At 46.8% G+C, this 21,095-nt stretch overlaps 2 protein-coding genes across 6 annotated transcripts in view; both read left to right on the top strand.

Moving 5' to 3' along the window:
• The window catches only part of SEPTIN6 (septin 6), a 31,835-nt gene extending 23,055 nt beyond the window's left edge, over positions 1-8,780 (top strand). The window contains exons 8-11 of one of the 5 annotated variants that reach the window (XR_010072448.1): positions 146-278; positions 983-1,173; positions 3,110-3,177; positions 5,709-6,825. Coding sequence is in view for 4 of the 5 variants with exons in the window: in XM_063345822.1 (XP_063201892.1) it covers positions 146-278; positions 983-1,173; positions 6,849-6,873 (349 nt within the window). In the remaining variant the exon portion in view is untranslated. The other 4 variants (XM_063345825.1, XM_063345824.1, XM_063345822.1 and 1 more) reach the window with 4 other exon arrangements.
• Positions 8,781-9,711: 931 nt separating this feature from the next.
• NKRF (NFKB repressing factor) lies at positions 9,712-19,276 on the top strand. Its single transcript, XM_063347423.1, has 3 exons — positions 9,712-10,170; positions 13,700-13,821; positions 16,003-19,276. Exons 1-3 carry the CDS (start codon positions 9,977-9,979, stop codon positions 17,988-17,990), a joined length of 2,304 nt encoding a protein of 767 aa, XP_063203493.1. The 5' UTR covers positions 9,712-9,976; the 3' UTR covers positions 17,991-19,276.
• Positions 19,277-21,095: the final 1,819 nt, after the last annotated feature.

Genomic DNA, 21,095 nt, shown 5'->3' with positions numbered 1-21,095 from the left:
CCTTGGGCACACGTGTGTGGGTGCGTTGGCTGTGGGCCAGCAATGTGCTGTGGGCAAACAATATTCATGGCGTCAGCCTGATGTCAGGCTCAGGGGAAGCAGAGTTTATCCCAAGTCACATCACTGGACTTTCCTTTCTTTTTAGCTTACAAGAAACTTATGAAGCCAAAAGAAATGAGTTTCTGGGGGAACTGCAGAAAAAGGAAGAGGCAATGAGGCAAATGTTTGTCCAGAGGGTCAAGGAAAAAGAAGCAGAGCTGAAGGAGGCTGAAAAAGAGGTGAAGACTGCAGTACTTGTCTCTTCATGGTTGTGAGTGAGAGATCCACTCGCAAGTTAGATGGCTGCCAAAGCACTTCCCACTGAGTGTGGTTTAGGACTTTCTTATCAATAAGTCTGAAGTTTAACTTGGGGTCATGGGGGCATTAAGGAGTTCATCCTGTAGAACAAATCTAGATCGCAGTGCTTGTAGTGTACAACTTAACTGCACCATGAAGATCTTGATTCTGATGGAGAGCTGCAGTGTGGCGAAATTCAAGGAGAGAAACAGGCCCTGATATAAGCCCATTATATAAAATCTGTACCTGTATATATTATATACTATATATATTTTTTTTTATATATGTATATACACTCTGTCTTTAGTGTTGTGAAAAATCCATTAACTTACTGAGCTTTAAAGAGGAATAAGTAAGGTAGAGACCCCTGGAAATGGATTTTTACGATTATACTCTCCCAATCCTCTATTGTTAGTCTGTGCAATGGTGCATCACTAGAACACTGCCCGGTTTGTAAGCTATTGTGGAAGGAGACTGTTCCCTGCCCTTTGTCTACACAGTGTCAGCTCAGGGAGCTAGAAGTGATGTAGAGACCAACGGAGACTTGCAGGCTCAGATCTCATGGGATCCTCCCATCTTCCTTTTTTCCTGTGAACAGAATATCTGGTAGTGCTGGGTCCTGCTCACCTCTTTTCTTTCCTTCTAGCTGCATGAAAAGTTTGATCGCCTGAAGAAATTACATCAGGATGAAAAAAAGAAGCTAGAGGATAAGAAGAAGTCTCTGGATGATGAAGTAAATGCATTTAAACAAAGGAAGACAGCAGCTGAATTGCTCCAATCTCAGGCTCAGCAGGCTGGAGGATCGCAAACTCTTAAAAGAGATAAGGAAAGAAAAAAGTAAGTTGCTAACCTGGTGATATTTGCTTCTTGGTAATGGTTCTCCTTTGCTGTTTTTCTGGGTGTTCATATCTCTCTCCCAACGTAGCCAGTCCTTATCAGAGGAGGGTTTGCAGACAGATTTAATCCCTAGTAAGGCTGAGCAGTAGCTGGAAGCATTTTACCTCTAGCTGTCCTCCTGAAGAGCAGGGAGCAGTGCTAACCTCCCTCATTGCTTGCTGACGGCATGGGAGAGGATGAACTTGTTCTTATTCCCTGAGATTCCCTGCTCCTTCCTTGGGTCTGTCAGTGCTTGTAACAAAGTGGAACAATATTGGCTGCCAAGGCTAGGGTGTGGGTGGCAGGCATGTCCCGCTACCCCCAGACAGGAGTGTATCCTGTCTCAGGGTCTTATTTGTTTAGGTTGGTAAAAAGCTTATACTGTGGAAATAATTCAGGGAGAGTAATGGTCTTGAATTCTGGAATTTGCAAAATGTAAGGCTGCAAAATGAGGGGACAGCTCATAGCTCCTTGTTAGTGCTACTACTGTTCCCCAGCCCTGAATCAGCTTTTTGCCCTCCACAGAAACAGTGAGAGATACTGCATGGCTTAGCAGGAGTTCCCCATTCCAGGGACTGGTGTGACAGGATCCAGCCCCTCGTCAGGTCCTGTGGTCTGGGCCATCTGCAGTGCCCACGTCAGGCTCCTAATGCTCTACAGTTGCTCAAGAGCAACCAGCTTTACAGCTGAAACAGTCCTCCTGGTTCACCTAGCAATGAGCAGTTCCTTTTCTTCTCACTGTGGTATGTTTCCCAAAACAGTGCTGTGCTACCTTAGCATGTGTACAAAGAGCAGTGCGCAAATAAACAAGGGTCTGGTTTCTATGCCACTGCCATAATCCCCTCTCTGCACATCCCTGGGGCAAATCCACGCAAATCTTGCCTGCGCTGCGCAGTCTTAAGTACATGGAGAAGTGCTGTTAATATGAACAATATGGCACATGCCCAAAAAGCTGATAGGACTGTTTGTCAGGGAGAATTGCCCTTGACTGTTAAGCTTGGAATCAAATGAGACAGGAGAGGGAAAACCCAATAACCAGAATGAGACCCTGGTTTAGTCGTCTTAGTTTTGAGCTGGAGCTGCTTCAATGTCAACATTCTTTTGCGATGAGCAATTAGTGCTCCTGCCCTTTTCTCGCTTGTCCGTTCCTTTTTCCACTGCATATTTTGATTTGCTCTTTTGAATTACCTTCAGGGGTTTTTAATATCTTTTCATACTGAGGAGCCTGAGACTGACTGGGGACAGATTTCTCTCCCCAGCCTGGACTGCGTGAGGAATACACAACTGAGTTCTTTCATGCTTAGAGCCCTCAGAGATCTGCACACTGAGGACTGCAGATTTCAGCCCTGAGATCAGTCAGGGTCAGGAACGCAGAAAAGGGAGATGACATGCCCTATGGTGTGAGCAATTAGTCACTGTGGCCCAGGTCACACTCTTGTTCCTAGAAGCAGTTCTGATTTCAGAAGGGTCCTTGACACCAAGCACATTAATATGGAAAAGCGTTGGTACCGTCCTTGTCAGTTAAGGACACAGAAAGGCACAGAAAACTCCTTGAAAGACATAGGTCAGTGTTTGGGTAGGCCTTGGGAAGATATTAGGAGGCCTCTCTCTCCTGTAGAAAAATAGCTATTTTCTTTACTCTGTAACTTCTCCAGTTGTCCTTAATAATTCATTTCAGTATTTAGATCATAACTATCTCTAACAATCCATGAATTTCACAAGCTGTAGCTTAATTGTATCTTGTTTACTAGTGGCTGGCAGTACATTAGCCTTTTTCTTTCGCAGATGACTCTCTTAAACCCAGGCTCTGTAATTTGCACTAATCATGACTTGGTTTCTTTTTTTTTTTTTTTTTTTTTTTTTTTTTTTTTTGTTACATCATTGTCATCATTATTAGCTCTTAATGTGTGCTGTTTTACAGTTAGCTGCTGTTTGGCTGCATGGTGCATGAGGCACATTGTCCTGGTAAGCGTCATTAACTAATATAGACCTCACAGTGGGATCAGTTACAGTTCCTAAAAAAGCAGACCCCATGCAAGTCCAGAAGCCTATAAGTATTACTTCTGTCTTCCTCTGCTTTCACCCTTACTATACATGCTCTACCAGTCTCTCTTTACATAGGCAGTTGTAGAAAAAGGATGCAATTAAGTTTGTCTTTAAAGAGTCTGCGAAGTAAAATGCAGAGAGACTCAGTATTAGGACATGAAACGTAGAAAAATAAGGATTAGGTCCTCTTCCTTTTAAACCTTCCCAGCACTTTGTTGGCTCCGTTTTCTTTATTTATTTAGAAATAAATTATATTCTTTAATCACATAGGCCATGTTGATACTATGGCAACAATTGCTATGGAGATGTGGTGCTGATGGTGGAGCCCAGCTAGCCATGAAAATGTCTTTTCCCTTTTTCCTCCTTCCCTCCCACCCCTCCAAGTTGTAGTGTTAACTTCTAGTTACAGTGGAGGTGAAGGTGGATTCAAGAGTAGTTTTTATCCTCACCCTTCATGTACTAACAGATGGTAAAATCTGCCAAACCTAGAGCTTTCCTTTGTCCCAAAGCACCAGAGAATCACCAAGCTCTGTGTGTGTATGAGTGTGTGTGTATGTATGTATGAGGGGGCATTAAAGAAGCTACTGAAGAGTAACCAGATCAATATTCATCTGCTGACTGATGATAGCTGATTATCCAAAACCACAAAAAAATGATGGACTGAACATTTAGCAGATAGTGAAGGCTCTGAAGATGGACTGAGAGACTTTATGACATTTTTAACAGTCAAATGGGTCACCCATGGATTGGATATTGAGTTGTAGCAGACAGACACAGACCCGCACTCCTGGGAGCCATGCCAAGCATGCCCACAGTTAGGGTAAGGCTAGTGGAAGAGGAGGACTGTATTCCAGACGTGTCCAGAAAGCCTGCCGGCGCACTTTCCCCCTGAATAAGGCCAGCATCCGAGTTTCCAATGAGTTTTGCCAAGGCGAGGAGAGTTCCCACTGGAGCAGAGCCCTGTCAGTGGTGTTATGCTGTGAGTCTGCTCTGCTCGGCTTGCTGTGAGTCTGTCCAGAGTGTCTCTGCCTTCATGTGAGCAAGGATGTAAGGTGGCCACATAGTCATGGGCAGGCTTGTGGAACAGGTGAGATTGCCTGAAAGGGTTAACAAACCTCGCCATAAGCAAGTGTTTGCAGTGCAAAGTGCCAGCATCTATTGTAAAGTGAAGACTCATTTAGACAAAGACATATAAGAAATGCACCTGCCTGGCAGGAGAGCAGCATCCTCGTTAGTGTTATTAGTTAAACTGCTAATGACAGTGGTCTACTTATAGCTAGGTTGAGTGTGTTTAATTGAGCTTTCTTAATTTGCTGTTGATTCTCTGGTGAGAGGAAAAAGAAAGCTCCCACAGGAATGTCTTGCTTTTTGACAGGGCAGCAATACTTATTATTCAAGGCAAGGGTGACAGCACCCCAGGCTGAGGTGCGCAGGTCTCTCGGAGAAGGGAGCTGTTGGAACAGCAGCACTTATCTATAAAACACCCTAAAAACTCAGCCTCAGGGCCACCCTTCCCTGCAGATAAAGCTAGGACTTACATTCTCTCCAGGATACAGTCCAAACTAACTTATGGTCTGCCCTTAAATAGGAAAAAGCTGATTCCAGGTTTCCTTCCCTCTTAGCTCCACCAAGGGAAATGGAAAAGCAAGTAAACATTACGCTGTCAGTGAGAGGCATTTGAATTTAATTTCAATGGGACGTTCCACTTAACAGAAGAGCTTCAGAAGGGTCTTGCACTGACTCGAACTGGAGCTTGTAGTCGTCTTGAGCAGTCCGGTTGAATGAATGTCTCTGCTGCCAACGCTAACTGTAAAACAATGAAAAGAACAATTCTCTGCTTATCCGGCTCCAAATGTGGAGAAATAAGCTCAAAGAATAACAGTGTTCATTCTGGTGCTGAGTACGAAGGCACGGCTAAAGTGCAGTTAGAGTGAACATTACTGATTTTTGTTGGTTTTGGATTGCTTTTGGCAGTCCTCATAACTGTAGGCTGTTGTGTGCTGCGCTTTGAATCAAATGAAGTTCTTTGTTCCCACTATACAAATGCAGACAGTGCCTTTTTCAATGGGTGTTTGTCCTTGCTAAATTAAATATGTATATATGGTACTTTTCCAGAATTCAGAAAAATACTCTCCATATTGATCCATAAAGTATTGCAGGGCTCCACTGTTTTGCAAGGATACAAACAAGTGACAGTTGATGAGTCCTGTAGCTTGCAAAACTGTGGAAGGATTGTTTTAGAAAATAAATTCGGTACATCCCACTGCTGAGTGTGTGGGGATGTATGCATGTGTGTGTCTGCATAAAGCATGTTTTGTAATCAAATTAAACCTTATTAACACTTAGCAACATTTCTTTGTGTGCGTGTGTTAGGAAGCATTTGTATTCTTATTTTGGTTTTTGTCATTAATCCATAAAACCATTAATCTGCCTTTTTCTTTCATTTTCAGTTCGGGTTTCCTGTAGAACCTTTCCCTTCACACCAGAAGCGAATGCCCCCACATTCGGTTAACCCGCAGCTATGCCATTGTGCCTGTTTGCTCACCTTTACTCATTGCTCCCTTCCTGCGCTCACCATCTTGTTTTAAGCAAGAGTCCGCGCCCTTGGCTGTTCTGGGTTATGGTTGTTCTTGTGAAGAACTCAGCAATAGCCTACATGGAACTGGCAAGAGATGCTCATTGCTGATACCTCTTCCCCGAGCGCTCGTAGGGCTAGTGTCCCCTCTTCTCAGTTGTTCGGCTTTTTGTCTCTCCCTCCATCTTGCGCGAGGGCTGCATGGTAAGAGAGCACGGCTGCACGGTGGTGTGCATTCAGCCCCCGTCCTGGGACCGCTGTGAATGCAATGCCGTGCTGCCGTGGGGTGGGACGGGCTGTCTCGAGAGACTGGCTGCCCCTCTCCCCTTTTTAATTTGCTGTATCTAACCCCTCATTACCCCCCTGCACTGCCATCTGTGACTCAAATAATTTTAAAGGACTTTTTGCAAAACTTGACATCCTCACAGGCGTGGGCCTGAGTCCAAACCTCTAGTCCCCAGGCTTGGGGGATTCTCAAACTTGGATCCACGGTTTGCAACTAAGTGTTCTCTGAATGCTGCAGGGGTCACGAAGGATCTCTTGCCTTGTCTCCCTCTCAGTGTGCTGGCCTGGATGCACATCCTGGATCCAATCTCAGGGAAAGCTGGTCACCTTGCTGTACATATCAGTGTTTGTGAAGAAAGATGATGATGTTTCTTTGACTTTCTTCTCAGTGATTCCAACAATTTCTGGTTTTAATGCAAAAAGTATTACCTTTATTTTTATTTTTTTTTGGCATCTGTTTAGAAGTGTACGGATGCTGGCAGGTTGCTTCTCATATTTTCTATTCAGCAAAAGCCTTGTTTTACTGCAAGATTTGCACTAAAAAGGAGGGTGTTTTGCTCACTGAGGCCAGGAGTTCATTCTGGCCAAGTGCAAATGCAGTTTGCCTGCAGGTGTCTTCTCTGTGTATTTCCGGATGAGTTTTGTTTTTAAATAAAGACTTCATCAGACGGTGAATTCTGGTTAACATTTACTTCTTTTGTTTTTTGTTTTCTTTGCCCTTCTTTTACAGTAACCCATGGCTCTGTACTGAGTAATTACCCCTGAATACAATGGGCTGGAATGGACCTTCATTTACTTGTTAAATCGGAGGGTCTAATAAAACGTGACAGCATTTCAGCTGTTGCCTTTCCATGGTGTTACCCTTTCTCTCTCCTATATCCTCAGTGTGATTCTGTCTTTACTATGTACTGGTGGTTAATGCTTTTATTAAAAAATGTAAAATTAGTCCTAAACAAGGTTTTGGATGCTGCCACTTTAAATCCTACAATTTTTTTCCCCCTGCAATTAATGGATTCCCCTTCCTCCTGGTCCCTCTCCACCCAGATAAATAAGGGATGTGGAAATAAGTTCTGTGAGTTATTTTTGCTGGCGAAATAACAACGCAGTTTAAATGTATTTATTGGTGACATTAAAATGTCAACAGGACCTTAGTTTAATTATCACATAGCTGAGAGATAAAAAACTCTTTTCTCTTTATACTTGGTGTCATTTTCATGACATCATCTATCTTTTTTTAATTTGCTTTTATTTTTTCTTTTGCTTAATTCATGTTACCTGAAGACCTCATTTCCATTTCAGACTTGCTTATTATGACCCTGATCCTTCAGTCGTGCTGTGTGCAGGCTAAATTCTGTGTGCAGGCTAATGTGGGTGAATCCACACGTCCTGACCCCACTGAAAGATCAGGATGCATGCTGCCAAAACAGTTTCAACAAAAACCCTTCAAATCCTGGGTTTTTGCAAGATAAGCACACCTCAGATCTAGCCATAGTAGGTAATGCTGGTTTTAGTGCAAGCTGCTGCTGAGAATTCTACTAAAATGATGCTAAAGCCTCACGAACATTAGTCTGCTCACAGCAGCAGCCAACCTTGCGCAGTAACGCAGAGCAAACGACGGTCTGGCCTCTGGTTCCAGCAATCAAGGCAGTTAAAACTCGATTGCGATGTATTTTCTTAGGTATTCTGTTTCACCATAAATACAATTTTATTTCCCATAAAAGTCTCTTGACTGTTTTGTGGGGGATTCTTTTTAAGCAAGTTACAATAATTTGAATATTTACTTCTTCCTCTATCGTCGAATGTTGCCTGCTCCCAAAACCTGGCAATACCAGTCTGTCAGTGATTTCTAGATTATCTCCTAAAAGAACCACTTAATGTGGCTTTTTTTAACCATACTGCAGGTTACTGGCTGTTCTTCCTGACCATTTGCCTTAGTAGAAAGTTATTTAAAGTTCTGTAAAGTCTTTTTAAAGACTTTAAAGAAAAAATGGTTTTACTTGTGTGATTTCCTTGAGGTACCACAAGGAGGTTCCATCGCTCCTCTGTCAGCTGTTTTCATGTTGCATCTCTTTTTTCCTGCTTTTTGAATGTCTCTCTTTTTTGCTAATCTTCTGTTTTTTTCTCTTTTTTCCCCTTTTCTCTCTCTGTAGCTTTTTTTAATCTGTCTTCGCCAGCTGCACTGGGTCTGAGGGAGAAGACTGCCACTTCTAGAAGAGTTTAAGGGTCTTATGCCTAGGGAGGGGGGGAACAAATCTTCAGTGTTAGTGTCTTGGAAAGAAGCTCTTTTACTGACTTGCATGGTATCTAAAATTGAAGTGTCTTGTAATTTGTGTGACAAGACAGGGTAATACGGGGGAACTGATTGTTTACCAGGAATTTTGAAGAGCAACAGAAATGTGATGTTTGGACTAATGATGTAGCGAATACATTTTCAAACGTTATGGGCATATTTTTTTTTTCTAATTTTGTCTTTAATAATATAAATGTCATGGGCTTCCATGAGGTGTTGAAGCCTAAGGAGTATTTTCAATATGCTGTTGTTTGATTAGTTTTGGAAACTGTGCATTCAGAGTCAAAGCAAATATAAACACGGTGCAATTTGCTCTGTTGGCAGCCACCAAATATTTAATTTTAACAAAGAAATAAAGTAAGAAGAACTGTGTGTTTTCATTGGTGTCCTCCTGTGTCTCACCACCTTATTAAACAAGCTCCATCCGCTGGTGGACGTGGGTCAAGTGGTACTTTTTTTCTTTTTTCCTAACTAAACCTCCTCTTGTTCTTTAAAGTTAGAAAAAAGTTGTCAGTATCAGGAGGGAGGGGCGATGCTGACAGCTGCTAGAATGATAATGATAATAATAGCTATCCATTGCAGTCCCTGGTGAGTAGGGTGCGGTGTCCTTTGTGTGCGGGAGCCAGCCCTCGCGCTTCCCGCTCTCCCGTGCTGCCCCGCTCGGCTCCATGCACGCCTCCCCAGCCACCATCCTCTCCCCTTTCCACCGACGGACGTGCGCCAGAACGGCACCCGGTGATGTATTTACAACAGACGCTGAAGAGCCAGCACTGTTTAGCCTGACACCTTTCTAACTTTAATGTAAAATTTTAAATAAAAAATATGAAAGCCTGCGTGCGTGCTGCTGTTTGGTGCTTGTGGGGCTGATGGAGCTCTTGGGCCACGGCAAGCTGTGCTGGGCCTGGCCCGGGGGGGCACGGAGCTTTGGGTGGTCACTGAAAGGGAAAACTCGGCGCCTTCGGGGCGGGGGTGGGGTTCTGGCGGCGCTTTCCCTCGCCCCTCGGGCAGAAGCAGCCCCGCGGCACTGTCCCCCCGCCGGCCGGTACCGCGGCCGTTCTCAGCAGTGCCGGGAGAGGCCTCGGGCTCCTCCATCCGCTGCCCGGCGGGGAAGCGCTGCCGGGGCGGCTCCCAGAGCGGCCGTGCTGGCGGGCTGCTTCTCTCCCCCGGTTTACCGGAGGCCTCGGCTGCGGCTCGGCCCCGCCGCGCTGCTCCCGCCGCCGCCGCTAGGGGGCGCTGTGTCGGCCGGCCGGCGGCGGCGTTTTCTCGCCGCTTCTCGCGCACTCGTGACGTCCTGCGCCACGTGACGCGGCGCCGGCCGGGCGGCTCCGCGCGAGCGAGGGGAGAGACCGGCGCGGGGGGGAGGGGAGGCGCGAGCTCCCACCGCACCGGCACCAGTACCAGTGGGGGCGGGGGCCGGGGCCGGGGTCGGCAGGGCCAAGGCCGGGCTGGGCCGGCGCTCCCCGGCGGCCCGCAGCGAGCCGCGGCCTTGTCCGCACGTGGGGCCTGGCGGCCACCGGCGAGGACGGCCCCTCAGCGAGGCGGGATCTCCCGCCGGGCCGCTGCTCGCCATGCCGCCGCCGGAGCCGGAGGCGGTGCCCGAGTCGGTGCTGGAGCAGTGGCGGCAGTACAACGAGACCGAGCGGCAGTGGGGGCTGCGCCGCCGCTTCATCCTCCGCCACCTCCACGGCTACCCCGGCGCCGCCATAGACCAGCTCCTCTCGCTCTCCGTCCTCTGGACCAACCACGTCTTCATGGGCTGCAGGTGAGGCCCGCCGGGACATCCCCGGGACCGCGCGGCCGCCTCTCGGCGGAGGCGGGGGGGCCCTGAGGCGGGCCCCGGGGCATGGGGCGGGCCCGGGGGCGTGGGGAGGCCCAGAGGAGGCCCGGGGCTGTGGGGAGACCCTGAGGCGGGCCCGGGCCCAGAGGCGGCCGGCCGGGGTGGCGGTGGCGGCTCCGGCCGCTCGGCCCCGCTGCCTGCCGGGGCCTTTCGCTCGCTGTCAGGCCTGGGGTGCCCCAGGGTGTCAGCCGGGCTCGGGAGGGCCCGGCCCGCCGGCAGGAGCCGGGGTGGAAGTTGGAAGCCGCCGCCCGGAGCGGGGCCGGGTTCCCCCCGCCGTTCCGGGCAGTTTTCTTTGCTGGAACGTTCGTGTGTTTGTATGCGGACGGGAGCAAGCTGCTTAAGAAAGTAGTTCTTGATGTCCCATCCCTGAGGACTCGTTCAGCATGTTGCTATTGTGCTTTATAATTTAAGTGAGGAGAAAGTATCCCTCTAAGCGTGAGGCAGCCCGTACGGTCCCCTTAAACCTCCGTTTTTCTGAGAGAAGTCGGCCCGGTGAATGGAAGAGGTTTCCCTTGATCAGGATTACTCTTGCAGAAACCACCGTACCGTAAGGAGCGGGGCTGTGGAGATCTGCACAAACGTCACCCGCGTCCCCACTGATGCTTCTGATGTTGCGATTATTTTTAACCGGACACAAGGCTTTAAAGACAGAAGCAACTGCTTAACGACTAACTTCAGCAAATTGTGCAGCAACAGAGGAGCTTGTAAACACTGAAGGGCATATAGTTTGACTTTTACTCGTGTTACTATCTCAAAGCCTTGTCGGGGAATATTTTGTGTCATTTGTACAGAGCTGAGTCAAGATCTTTAAATGTAGATCTGCATGTTTTCTTATTTCTTCCTCGTCCAAGTAATAAACTATTCTGCTCTGCAAGCATCAAAATTGAATGTAGTTTTAAAACAGCTTCAAATTCCAAAGCTTGAGGGATGTGCTAAAATTGAATGTAACTTCTTAAAATGTAGTCTTTTTGGTCCATTAGCTCATTTTAATGTGTTTATGTGCTGTCTGAACGGAGGTCTTTCTTTGTGATAGTGCTTTTGGGAATCAATGCAATAATATAGTTATAGAGTGCTGATAACAGAAGTGAAGAGCTATGTGGCAAGATCTCAAATCCTAAAAAGTGATGCAATTTAAGCCTGTAAGTGCACATACTTTCCCCGATGAACATCTCTACCTGCAGCTCTCAGGGGAGATGTGAGCAATAGATTTAGGCATGATGCAGTGCAGAGCCATTATCAGTGAGGATGTTTCCCCAAAGCTCGTATTGTGCATGAACGTGAACTCAGCGCACGGGCACAGCAAACACCCTGTGCTGTTAAGAGCAATTGGCAGCTTTACTTAGAGTTGTCTGGGGAAGGGAGGGGACCCACAGCTTTCTCTGGAACTGCCTTTTGCTGCTTGGGAAGAGCTGTTGTTGCTGTATCAAGTGAATAACTTCAAAGTCTGGGGGATTTTTGTTGTTTAAGTTGGTTGGTTGGTTTTTGGTTTGGTGATTTTTGGTGGTTTTTTTGTTTGTATTTTTTTTTTTAAACTTTGGTCGCTTGCTAGGGGAAGACAGCCTGTTTGTCAGAGTAAATACAGATCAGAGTCTTTGCTGATGAAGTCTGAGGAAGTGTTCTGGGGGATGATCTGGAGAATGTCCATAAGGCTTAGAAAACATGGTCTGTGAGGAAGGCGTTAAGTAACAGGATTCATTTAGTTTAGGGTTGGTTGAGAGAAGATGCATGTGTTCTCAGATATGTTAAAGGTGGCTGCAAAATGGGGAGGGGTGAGGCAAGGGGAGGCATTATGCTCCAGAGCTACTGGTATCAGGATAAGAGGTAACATATTTGTCGCAGCAGGGAGTCTTTAGTTAGGCATTGGAGGCTTGGGATTCCTCTACCTCCATTTGCAGTCTCCACAGCTTGTCAATTCTAAGGCCAGGGTAGACAAACACATTTTGGGACTGGCTGATCATCCCCTGGGCAGAAATTAGAGCCCCAAACACTTCCATCCTTTGTGAAGAGGAGTGACACACTCATGTCAAATCGAACACTGTTATTGCACCCTGCTGGCAAAGAGCATCATCCTTCATGTTCCCATCACAGGTAGCGCACTCTCCTCCCTGTAAACCAGAGGGAGGAATAGAGATTCCCACCCCTCTCCCTTCTGGCTGCAGGAGGATGAGGGTATCACCACTGTCTCCCTTTGATGCCTCTTGGCATTTTCTCCCTGTGCACAGTCCACTGCCTCCCTGCTGGGGGCTGAGCTCTGCTGGGTACCTGCAGTGAAGCAGGGACTGCAGTAGTCTGTGTTCAGAGTTCTCGCACAGTAATTTAAATGGATCTAACTTCTGCCTGGCCCTCTAAATCCGGAACAGGAACGCCACTCTCCACTTGTTGAGTGGAGAGTGAGTAGATTTCCAGAGCCCTCGGAACAGTAGTATTTAAAAGCTGGTGCAAGTTATCGCAGCGTTATCTGTTGGGACAGTTGTGGCCTTTTGTCCATGGGCAGTGACCTGATGCTTTTTGACTTTTGAAGGTGAGCACACCATGGAACAGATGCAACGTTGCTTTTTCTCCTTTCTGAACCACAGTGCAAAGCTGTCAGAGGCTAGTTTCAGGCCGTGTTTGTAGGTTCTCCTTGGTTAGAAAGGTTTGAGTTTTTTTCTTGTTCAGCTTCAGCGTGCAGATAGCTTGAAAACATGTGACAGATCCCTGGAGGAAAGGAAAACTTAAATGGTCCGGGATGTAAGGCCAAGAAGGATGGGGTTGTACAGTGCGTGTCCTGCCTGTGTGCAACTGCGAGCGTGCTGCAGCAGGGCCAGGGTGTGTGCAGAGCTAGTTACAGCTACCTCACCTCTGTTGCAGCTCAGGGATTTAAAACATTTCAGTTACAGCTACCAAGCTGGAAATTAGTATGGCTTTTTAAAGAGTGGTCGATAAAAGCTGAGCAGTGCCTTTGTCATCTGACATCTGTGATTTCAGTATTGGTGACGTGCTGTCTGTGGCTGCTGACCCAGACGAGACTTCAGTGCCTGTCAGTCGCTCCTGGGCTTAGTTCACTGAAGCTGCGATGCCCATGGAGACTTCTCCTCCTCCACACCCCAGTGTTCCTAGCAGCTCTGCCACATGTTGTATTTTGACAGATAATGCATTTAAATTTAAGTTTCAAGCACCATCAGCTTGGTGTCTGCACGGTTTGTTATTCACAAGTGGGTTCCCTTAGAGCCAGGTAGCTTGTTAGCTGGTGTGCAGGCTGTCTGCAGGCACTGAACTAGCTATGGCATGATGACAGTGGTCAGGTCCCGTGTTAATACTCCAGCAAAATCAGGAGGAGCGTCTCCCTTGAAGCAGGTACGGTGTCTCAGGCAGCTTTAGTTCTTGTTTTGCATTATAAAAGCTTGTATGTGCATGTGTGTGTGTTGCCCCTATGGGACCAGTTCTAAAGTGGTTTGCTGTTGAATCCACACAGATATGGCATGCAGGTCATGGAGAAGGTTCTCAAGATGGCTGAAGGCATTGATATTGGGGAAATGAGGACGTACGAGTTGGTCCCTAGCAGGAAGCTAAAAAGATACCACTCTCCATCTGACAGTAAGTATACCTGCCGGTGTGTCAAAGGAGACGCTTTTCCCTGTTGCTGTTTGGTGGGCATTAGTGGGAGCGTGAGGAGAGTAGCGTGCCACGGGGCTGCCTCTGAAAGAGCCAGCACAGCAAACTGAAAAGAAGCGACCATCATGTACTCTGGTAGACTACAGCCATTTCACCTCCTCGGCTATGTTGTGGGGTGTATGTCATTCATGCAGGGCTCTCTCTTTGCTTAAGAAAATAGCATTTTTTGTTGAAATTACCAGGTAATTGATTTTCCCTAGTGATAGTGTTAGGGAATTGAATCTATGAAATGAAATATCTGTCTGCCCTTCCTCACTATGCTGAGGGGTGGTGTTCCAACCTGAGAAGGTACACATGCATGGAGATGTGAAGTTCAGCTGATTGATGTTGAGTTTGGACCTGCCTGGAGCACTGGGGGGGGTGGGGGGGGGAGGTGGTTAATTTCTTTTTTCTCTTTTTTTTTTTTTTTTTTTTTTCTTCTCTCGTCTCTCTATGGGGCCTGTAAGAGTCCTGCATGTGTCAGCCCAGTCCTATGGTCTCAGGGATCAATGTTGCAGCTGTAGCTGTTCCAGTGGAGAAAATGCAGCAGGCAGAGAGGGCTGGCAGTTCAAGGGCTCCATCCGCTAGCTCCTCTCCAGCACCTTCAGAGCTCCCTGCCCTCTCTCCAGAAAGAACGGCAGGGGAATTGCTCACGCACGCAGGTGTGAGCAGGCAGGCCCTTGCTTTGTGAGGCGGCATCAGTCAGTAGTTTGGCTGTTGAAAGCAAAAATGGTCAGACAGCGCAGGACTCGTCTAGAAGTGGATGTAATCCCTAGCTCTGCCAAAGTTTCTTCCCTTCCTTTGACACCCAGCAGTCTTTCTGTGCTTCCGTGGACTGGCTGCAAAACTGACAAAAATACTGCTTTTCTCCCGTGTTTTGTCTGTCAGGCAGCAGCTCCGAGGGGAAAGGTTCTCTATTGCATGTTACACAGACAGCACAGAGCTGTTCTGCTGGTGAGAGCCGTTAGGTGCTGCTGCAGTGCAATCATCAAAATACCAAACTGAGCAAGAAATGTAAACCTTGCCATAATTCATCAAAACTGACGACTGAGGGATTTAACACATGTGTGAGCTTTGTCACCTGGTTTAAATATGGAGGCCTGTTTATTCTGTATGCGAAGTGGTTTTTTTTTCATCTGCAGTGAACTGGGCTATGATAAATACGCTGTGGTAGTGTGATGTCTAGACAGATGTGTTGCCTGACCTATATTATATATGCACACATTGGCATTGGAGTAGGCAGCTCATTCCAAGGTGCTGAGGTGGCCTTTTGCTCCTCTGATGAAATTAAAGTACCACTTCAGAGTGTGGGGGCTAAATCTTTCACAGGAGAAGTCTTGTATAACCATCTTTCAGATGTAATGTATTTGCTTATCAGCTGTTTGATTATAATTTTCTGTGGTAGCTTTCTATATCAGGATATTCTGCCTCATTTGCATTTCTTCTGCTTAAGAAACAAGGGGTCTCCCAGTAATGTGTAATCCCGCCCCCCCCAGCCACTGCAGCTGTCATCCAGGGCTCGGGCAGATTTCTCCATGTTTGGTATCCTTTACCCGAGGGTAGTTATATTTACAGAAAAATAACATTATTAACAGCCCTGTGTGTTTTGGAAGGGAGGGTTCAATATCACTGTGTTCCTCCACCAAATGAGAAGACCTGAAGATAAAGTAGTTTATCTGGGATCATCCCACAGCCCTGCGGCAGAGTCAGAGCTGAGGCTGTAGTCCCACTCTGGTGTTCTGTCTTAGCGGTTGTAGTTTTTACTTGGTTTAGTAGCTTTGAATGGCTTAACTTCAGAAATGACTGGATGGGTTCAGTGGGCAACGCTGGCAGGGCAGAGCAAGTGATTCAGACCTAAAATGTGTGTAACCAAGTATGTAGAGATTTTTGTATGGTGGTTGTGGAGCTGGAGATACCACTGTAGTGACCTGCACAATAATGAATGGTCTTACTCGACCAATTGTGAACGTCTTTGTAAGGAAGGAAGCCTCTTAGTTTGTGGCTAAGAAGTAGGAATCCTGTGTTCAGAGCCTGCAGTCTCCTTCTGGAGATGACTCTGTGAAAACATTGTCTCCCTGTCACAGCACATATTGGTAATCTTGTCATTTTCTTCCACCCCTATAGCTCCAGAGCCAGAAGAGATTCCTGAGCCGCCCAAAAAGATGGTCCCCAGGTTCCGGGTGCGACCACGTTTTGAACCGATACACTTTGTCACCAGTGCTGAGAAGGTTGACAAGAAGGAAGATTCTATGGATAACCAAACGCAGGAGGTGAACCAGGAGGCACACACAAACAGCATAGTGCAGCCAGCTGAAAACTGTACGAATTCTTTTGTGAGTGCACGGGAGACGGATCCCCAGCTCTCCAACTCAGCTGGGTTTGGCTTTGCAGGCCAGGCAGCAGCAGCCCAGAAGGCTGTGAATAGTATGGACTCCACCACGAGCAGCATGTCGCAGGTTTCTGCTTCTCCTTCAACTGCCCAGTCTGCATCAGAGACTTTCCCTCCATCAGCTATAATGCTGAAGCAGAGTTTTATTGAGAAACTGTCAGCAGCTGTCTGGAAAAATCTTACTAACCCAGATGCAAACACTGGGACTGATAAAATTAACTATACGTATCTTTTGACACGTTCAATTCAGGCATGCAAGACAAATCCTGAATATATTTATGTTCCTCTGAAAGAAATTGCCCCTGCTGACCTCCCCAAGAGCAAGAAGCTCCTAACAGATGGCTTCGCATGTGAAGTGCGATGTCAGAATGTCTACCTGGCCACCGGTTACGCTGGCAGCAAAAACGGATCCAGGGATCGCGCCGCAGAGCTGGCAGTCAAGCTGCTGAAGAAGTCTGTGGAAGTTCGAGTTGTTCAGCGGAAGTTCAAGCACACCTATCATGAAGACTTGGTGGTGTGCGAGGCAAGCGTGAGTCGCCCAGATTTCCCTCCTGCTCTTAAACCTCACGAGGAGTTTGTAGTTGCCAACAGGGACTGTGTCCCGATGCAGCCTGGTACTGAATCCGTGAAAGGTTCCACTAATACCAACAAACACTGGACTAGTTTTGTCCTCACAGAGAATGCCAGCGATGCAATAGGAATACTTAACAATTCTGCCTCATATAACAAAATGTCTGTTGAATATAAATATGAATTAATGCCCAACCGCTCGTGGCGTTGTCAGGTGTATCTACAAGATCACTGCCTAGCTGAGGGATTTGGCACGAAGAAGACCAGCAAGCACGCAGCAGCCGAGGAGGCATTGAAAATTCTGCAGAAGATGCAGTCAAATATAGCAGCCATCAAGGTGACCCAAGTTCAGAAAGTGGGCTGCTCGTCGCGGGGCTCTGGAAGGAAGAAGGACCTGAAGGACCTCGTGATTTATGAGAACTCCAGCAATCCAGTGTGTACGCTGAACGACACCGCCCAGTTCAACAAGATGACGGTGGAGTATGTCTTTGAAAGGATGACCGGCATGCGATGGAAATGCAAGGTGCTGCTTGAAGACGAATTCATCGCAGAAGCAGTTGGAGTGAAGAAATCTGTCAAGCATGAGGCAGCAGAGGAAGCTGTGAAAATCCTCAAAAAGACTCAGCCAACTGTTGTTAATAACCTGAAGAAAGGCACCGTCGAAGATGTCATCTCCAGAAATGAGATTCGGGGTCGATCAGCAGAAGAGGCTTTCAAACAGAAGATCAAAGAAGACAACATTGGGAATCAAATTTTAAGAAAGATGGGCTGGACAGGCGGTGGCCTAGGGAAAGATGGTGAAGGGATTAGAGAGCCAATTTCAGTGAAGGAGCAGTTTAAAAGGGAAGGACTCGGGCTTGATGTAGAAAGGGTGAACAAAATCGCTAAAAGAGATATTGAAGAGATCATTCGAAACTATGCACGCTCAGAAAGTCACATTGACTTGACTTTCTCTAGAGAACTGAACATGGACGAGCGGAAGCAGATACATCAGATCGCCCAAAAATATGGTCTTAAAAGTAAATCTCATGGGCAGGGCCACAACAGATACTTGGTGGTAAGCAGGAAGCGGCGCAAGGAAGATCTCTTAGACCAGCTGAAGCAAGAAGGCCAGGTTGGGCATTACGAGCTTATTATGCCTCAGGCAAACTGAGGTCAGGTGTCCCATTTGACCGGAGACTGAGCTTCCTGGATATTCAATTGAAGAAAGAGATGCTGCATTTTTCTTGTTGTGGGTTATATTAACGTTAAAGTCTTTCACTTCGTTAATATAATTTCTAAAATGTTGTTAGACGTTTAGAACCAACCAAGTTCTGTTCAAGTATATTAGCACAACCCAAAAGCAGTAGTGCTGTTACTGTATGTGTCTTTGATATTACTTGCTCCTTCACATTTTAATAGTTTTATAATAGGAAAAACCACCATGTCCAACAAGAAGGAATTTGGCATAATTTAAAATCATAGTTCCCTTATTATTCTTGACCAAGGAAGGAAAAAAAAATGCCTTTTTTTTTTTTTTTTTTTTACAAAAAAAAGTAAAATAATAAAAAGCAAAGGAAATGCAGTCTGGGGGAGTAAACCTGTATGTAAAGTTGGTATTAATGACAATAAAAATAAAGTTTTATTTCTGGAAAAAAACAGGATTTGTCACACTTTGTAAAAAAAAAAAAAAAAAAAGTGTGAAAACTGCGTTTATTCTTGATAAATACATATAGTGCTCTTGTCTCTGCCATATATGTGTGTAGAGAGATGTCCTTAACCAGTTTAACAGCACGCTTTTATTCATAGATTTCTGCCTTGAGTCTCCCGTACTGAGAGTTACTGAATGCACCTTAATTGTCAGCGTATCGGACTAGGATAATTCCAGTGTGGTTTTGCCTTGACATGTGCAAATACCACGGTGAAGTGTGACATATGAAATCCGGAGGTAAACGCAGAGCCCACGCAGCAAAGATGCTCCTGTAGCTTGTGGGGACTGTTATATAACTTATTTTTTTACTTCGAATATAAGCTCTTTAATCCTGAGCAAAATCAAATCTGTGCCTAATTATTTCTGTGCTCCGTGACTGTACCTGCGCTTGTGTATATCAAGGGCGATTCACAAGTAAAGGTTGTGGTGTTGCTCTGAGGTGTGCTGTGAGTGTGGCCTCTCTCCGGGACGCCAGAGCGCTGGCTCCTTGCCGATGGGCAGGGCCGTGGGACACGGTGCTTCCCGAGCCTCGCAGGAACGCTGGCTTCGTACTTGGGAAATGTAGAAGTCAGGAATTGACCTTGGAAGAGCCAAGAGCAAGACGTGCTGAGAGATGCTGGGTTTTTCCTGTCACCAGTAGGGCCAGCTGATGATTCTTCAGCGCAAAGCCAGTCCTAATGAAATATTTTCTGTTCTCCTGTCGCCTTGTGTCTCAGCAATTGCTTTTGTTTTTCTGCTGCCTGTATTTGCCTTTCCATCTTTTTACATCATCCTCTGCTTTTTTCTCCCAGCTCCTGTTCTGTTTTCCTTTTAAATACTTTCAGGGCCGAGGAGAGGGTGGCTGACCTCTACTGATGAAGCAAGAATTTCCTGGCGATGTGCAGTTAGAGGCATTTTTGTCCCCACGATGTGAAAAGGAAGAGGCTGCCCTGGCAGGTAAGAGTGCGAACATTCCCTCCTCCCTGCCGGGATGGCTGCAGCACAGCTCCTGCTGGCTTGGGCTTCGGGAATACAAACATGCTGCTGCTGTCTTGGTGGAAAAAATGATCTGGCAGTTAATTCCGAAAGTTTGTTGGTTGGTTGGGGTTTTTGTGTGTGTTATTCCCTCTCGCTGCTTCTGAATTCTGCTCTCCAGAACGCTGGGCTCTAGCAGATGGTGATGTAGGAGTGGAAGAAGCCTGGTACTTTCTAGGCAGATATTCCTGCAAGCAGGACTGCAGCTTCTCCACGCCTTCCCCCCCCCCCACCCCGGCACTTGGTGATGCAGAGAAAGGCAGCAGCAAGAGCACCACTGCTGTCTTTGGGATGAAAAAAAATGCCTCTTTTTGGGGGGGAGGGAGCTGGACACAAAACAGGCTGAAGGTAACGGCAGCTGAGCAGGGGTAGCTGTCCTGCTGTCTGCAGGGACCTGCTTTTCCCGTCCTGGGTAGCGGCTGTGACTCAGCCCCCGTCATTGCCCCGTGCAGGACGCGGCGGTGCGTGTGGTGATGGTGTTACCTGTCTGAGCCGAGGCCTTGCTGGGCCCCCCAGCCCGGTGTGTTTATGTAGCCGTGAGCTCGCTGGAGAGCCAGCGCCTGGTCTCAAATGAAGTTACTGGGTGAAGGCCTGACCTAAGAGGGGTGTAAAGGTCAGGGTTTGGTTTTTTTTGTTTTTTCCCCCCATCATCTTGGTGCAGCTCTTACTTCTGGCTGCCTTAAGAGTCAACGCCATCTTTTTTAAATTTTTTTTTTCTTAGTGACTAGCAAGAGAAATACAAAAAATGAAGGGACTGATGCAAGGGTTTCTGTGCCATTAGAGCGACTTGGCCCATTCAGAAAGGGTTCTGCTTGCAATAGCTTGCAGAAATCGTGACAGCTGGGGCAGGAGCAAGGGTTAAAGCAGTCCTGGTCCATTTCAGTCCACCCCATCAGCACAGGTGCTGGGGTCAGGGTTGGGTGGTTTGTTGGGGTTTTGTTTGGCACTGGTCCATAACAGTGGGTACAACTATGGTGCTCTGACTTGAGCATCTTGCAGAGGGAATGCTGAGGAAAAAAACAGGATTACTGGATGCAGACTCACTCTGTCCTGCCCGTTCCATACACACCCAAGAGACTGCCACATCTAGCCCTTGAGGGCCCAGTTAAGACACTCTGTCCTCAGGAAAATGAGCAAGTATAATTCAGGTAGGACTTCAGTGCTAAAAGGCTGTTCCACGTACGACAGAAGGTTTGTTCAGGGGTATGAGCTGTTGCCACAGCAGGTATAAATCCTCATTTAGTTTTTTGAAAGAGCCTGTCAGCTTCAATCTTAGTTGTAGTGCTAAGCAGCAGTACCTGCTCTTGTTGTGTGTCAGTCATTTTAAATCCTGTTCTCTCCCTCAGAAGACAGGAGGAAAACAAATATGATTCCTCCATCAATTCATTACTAAGCCCATTAAGTTGCTGTAAATAAATCATTATCATAGGCGCTTTTTTTTTTTTTTGTCAACAGTTCGCTCATAAACATGACACTGTACTGAGCTTCCTGCAAATGCTTTTTTTTTTTTTTTTTGTTAAGACTTGTGTCTGTTTCTCCATTGCTCTGCTAGTT

This window comes from Chroicocephalus ridibundus, chromosome 9 (genome assembly GCF_963924245.1).
Source record: "Chroicocephalus ridibundus chromosome 9, bChrRid1.1, whole genome shotgun sequence".
Classification (NCBI taxonomy): Eukaryota; Metazoa; Chordata; class Aves; order Charadriiformes; family Laridae; genus Chroicocephalus; species Chroicocephalus ridibundus.
This window is presented reverse-complemented; position numbering and strand designations above follow the sequence as displayed.

Bases quoted from the DNA above. Each gene is read 5' to 3' on its own strand.
- NKRF (XM_063347423.1), top strand. From the start codon at position 9,977: ATGCCGCCGCCGGAGCCGGAGGCGGTGCCCGAGTCGGTGCTGGAGCAG. The intron at 10,171-13,699 runs GTGAGGCCCGCC...GAATCCACACAG, and splicing joins CACGTCTTCATGGGCTGCAG to ATATGGCATGCAGGTCATGG. The intron at 13,822-16,002 runs GTAAGTATACCT...CCACCCCTATAG, and splicing joins ATACCACTCTCCATCTGACA to CTCCAGAGCCAGAAGAGATT.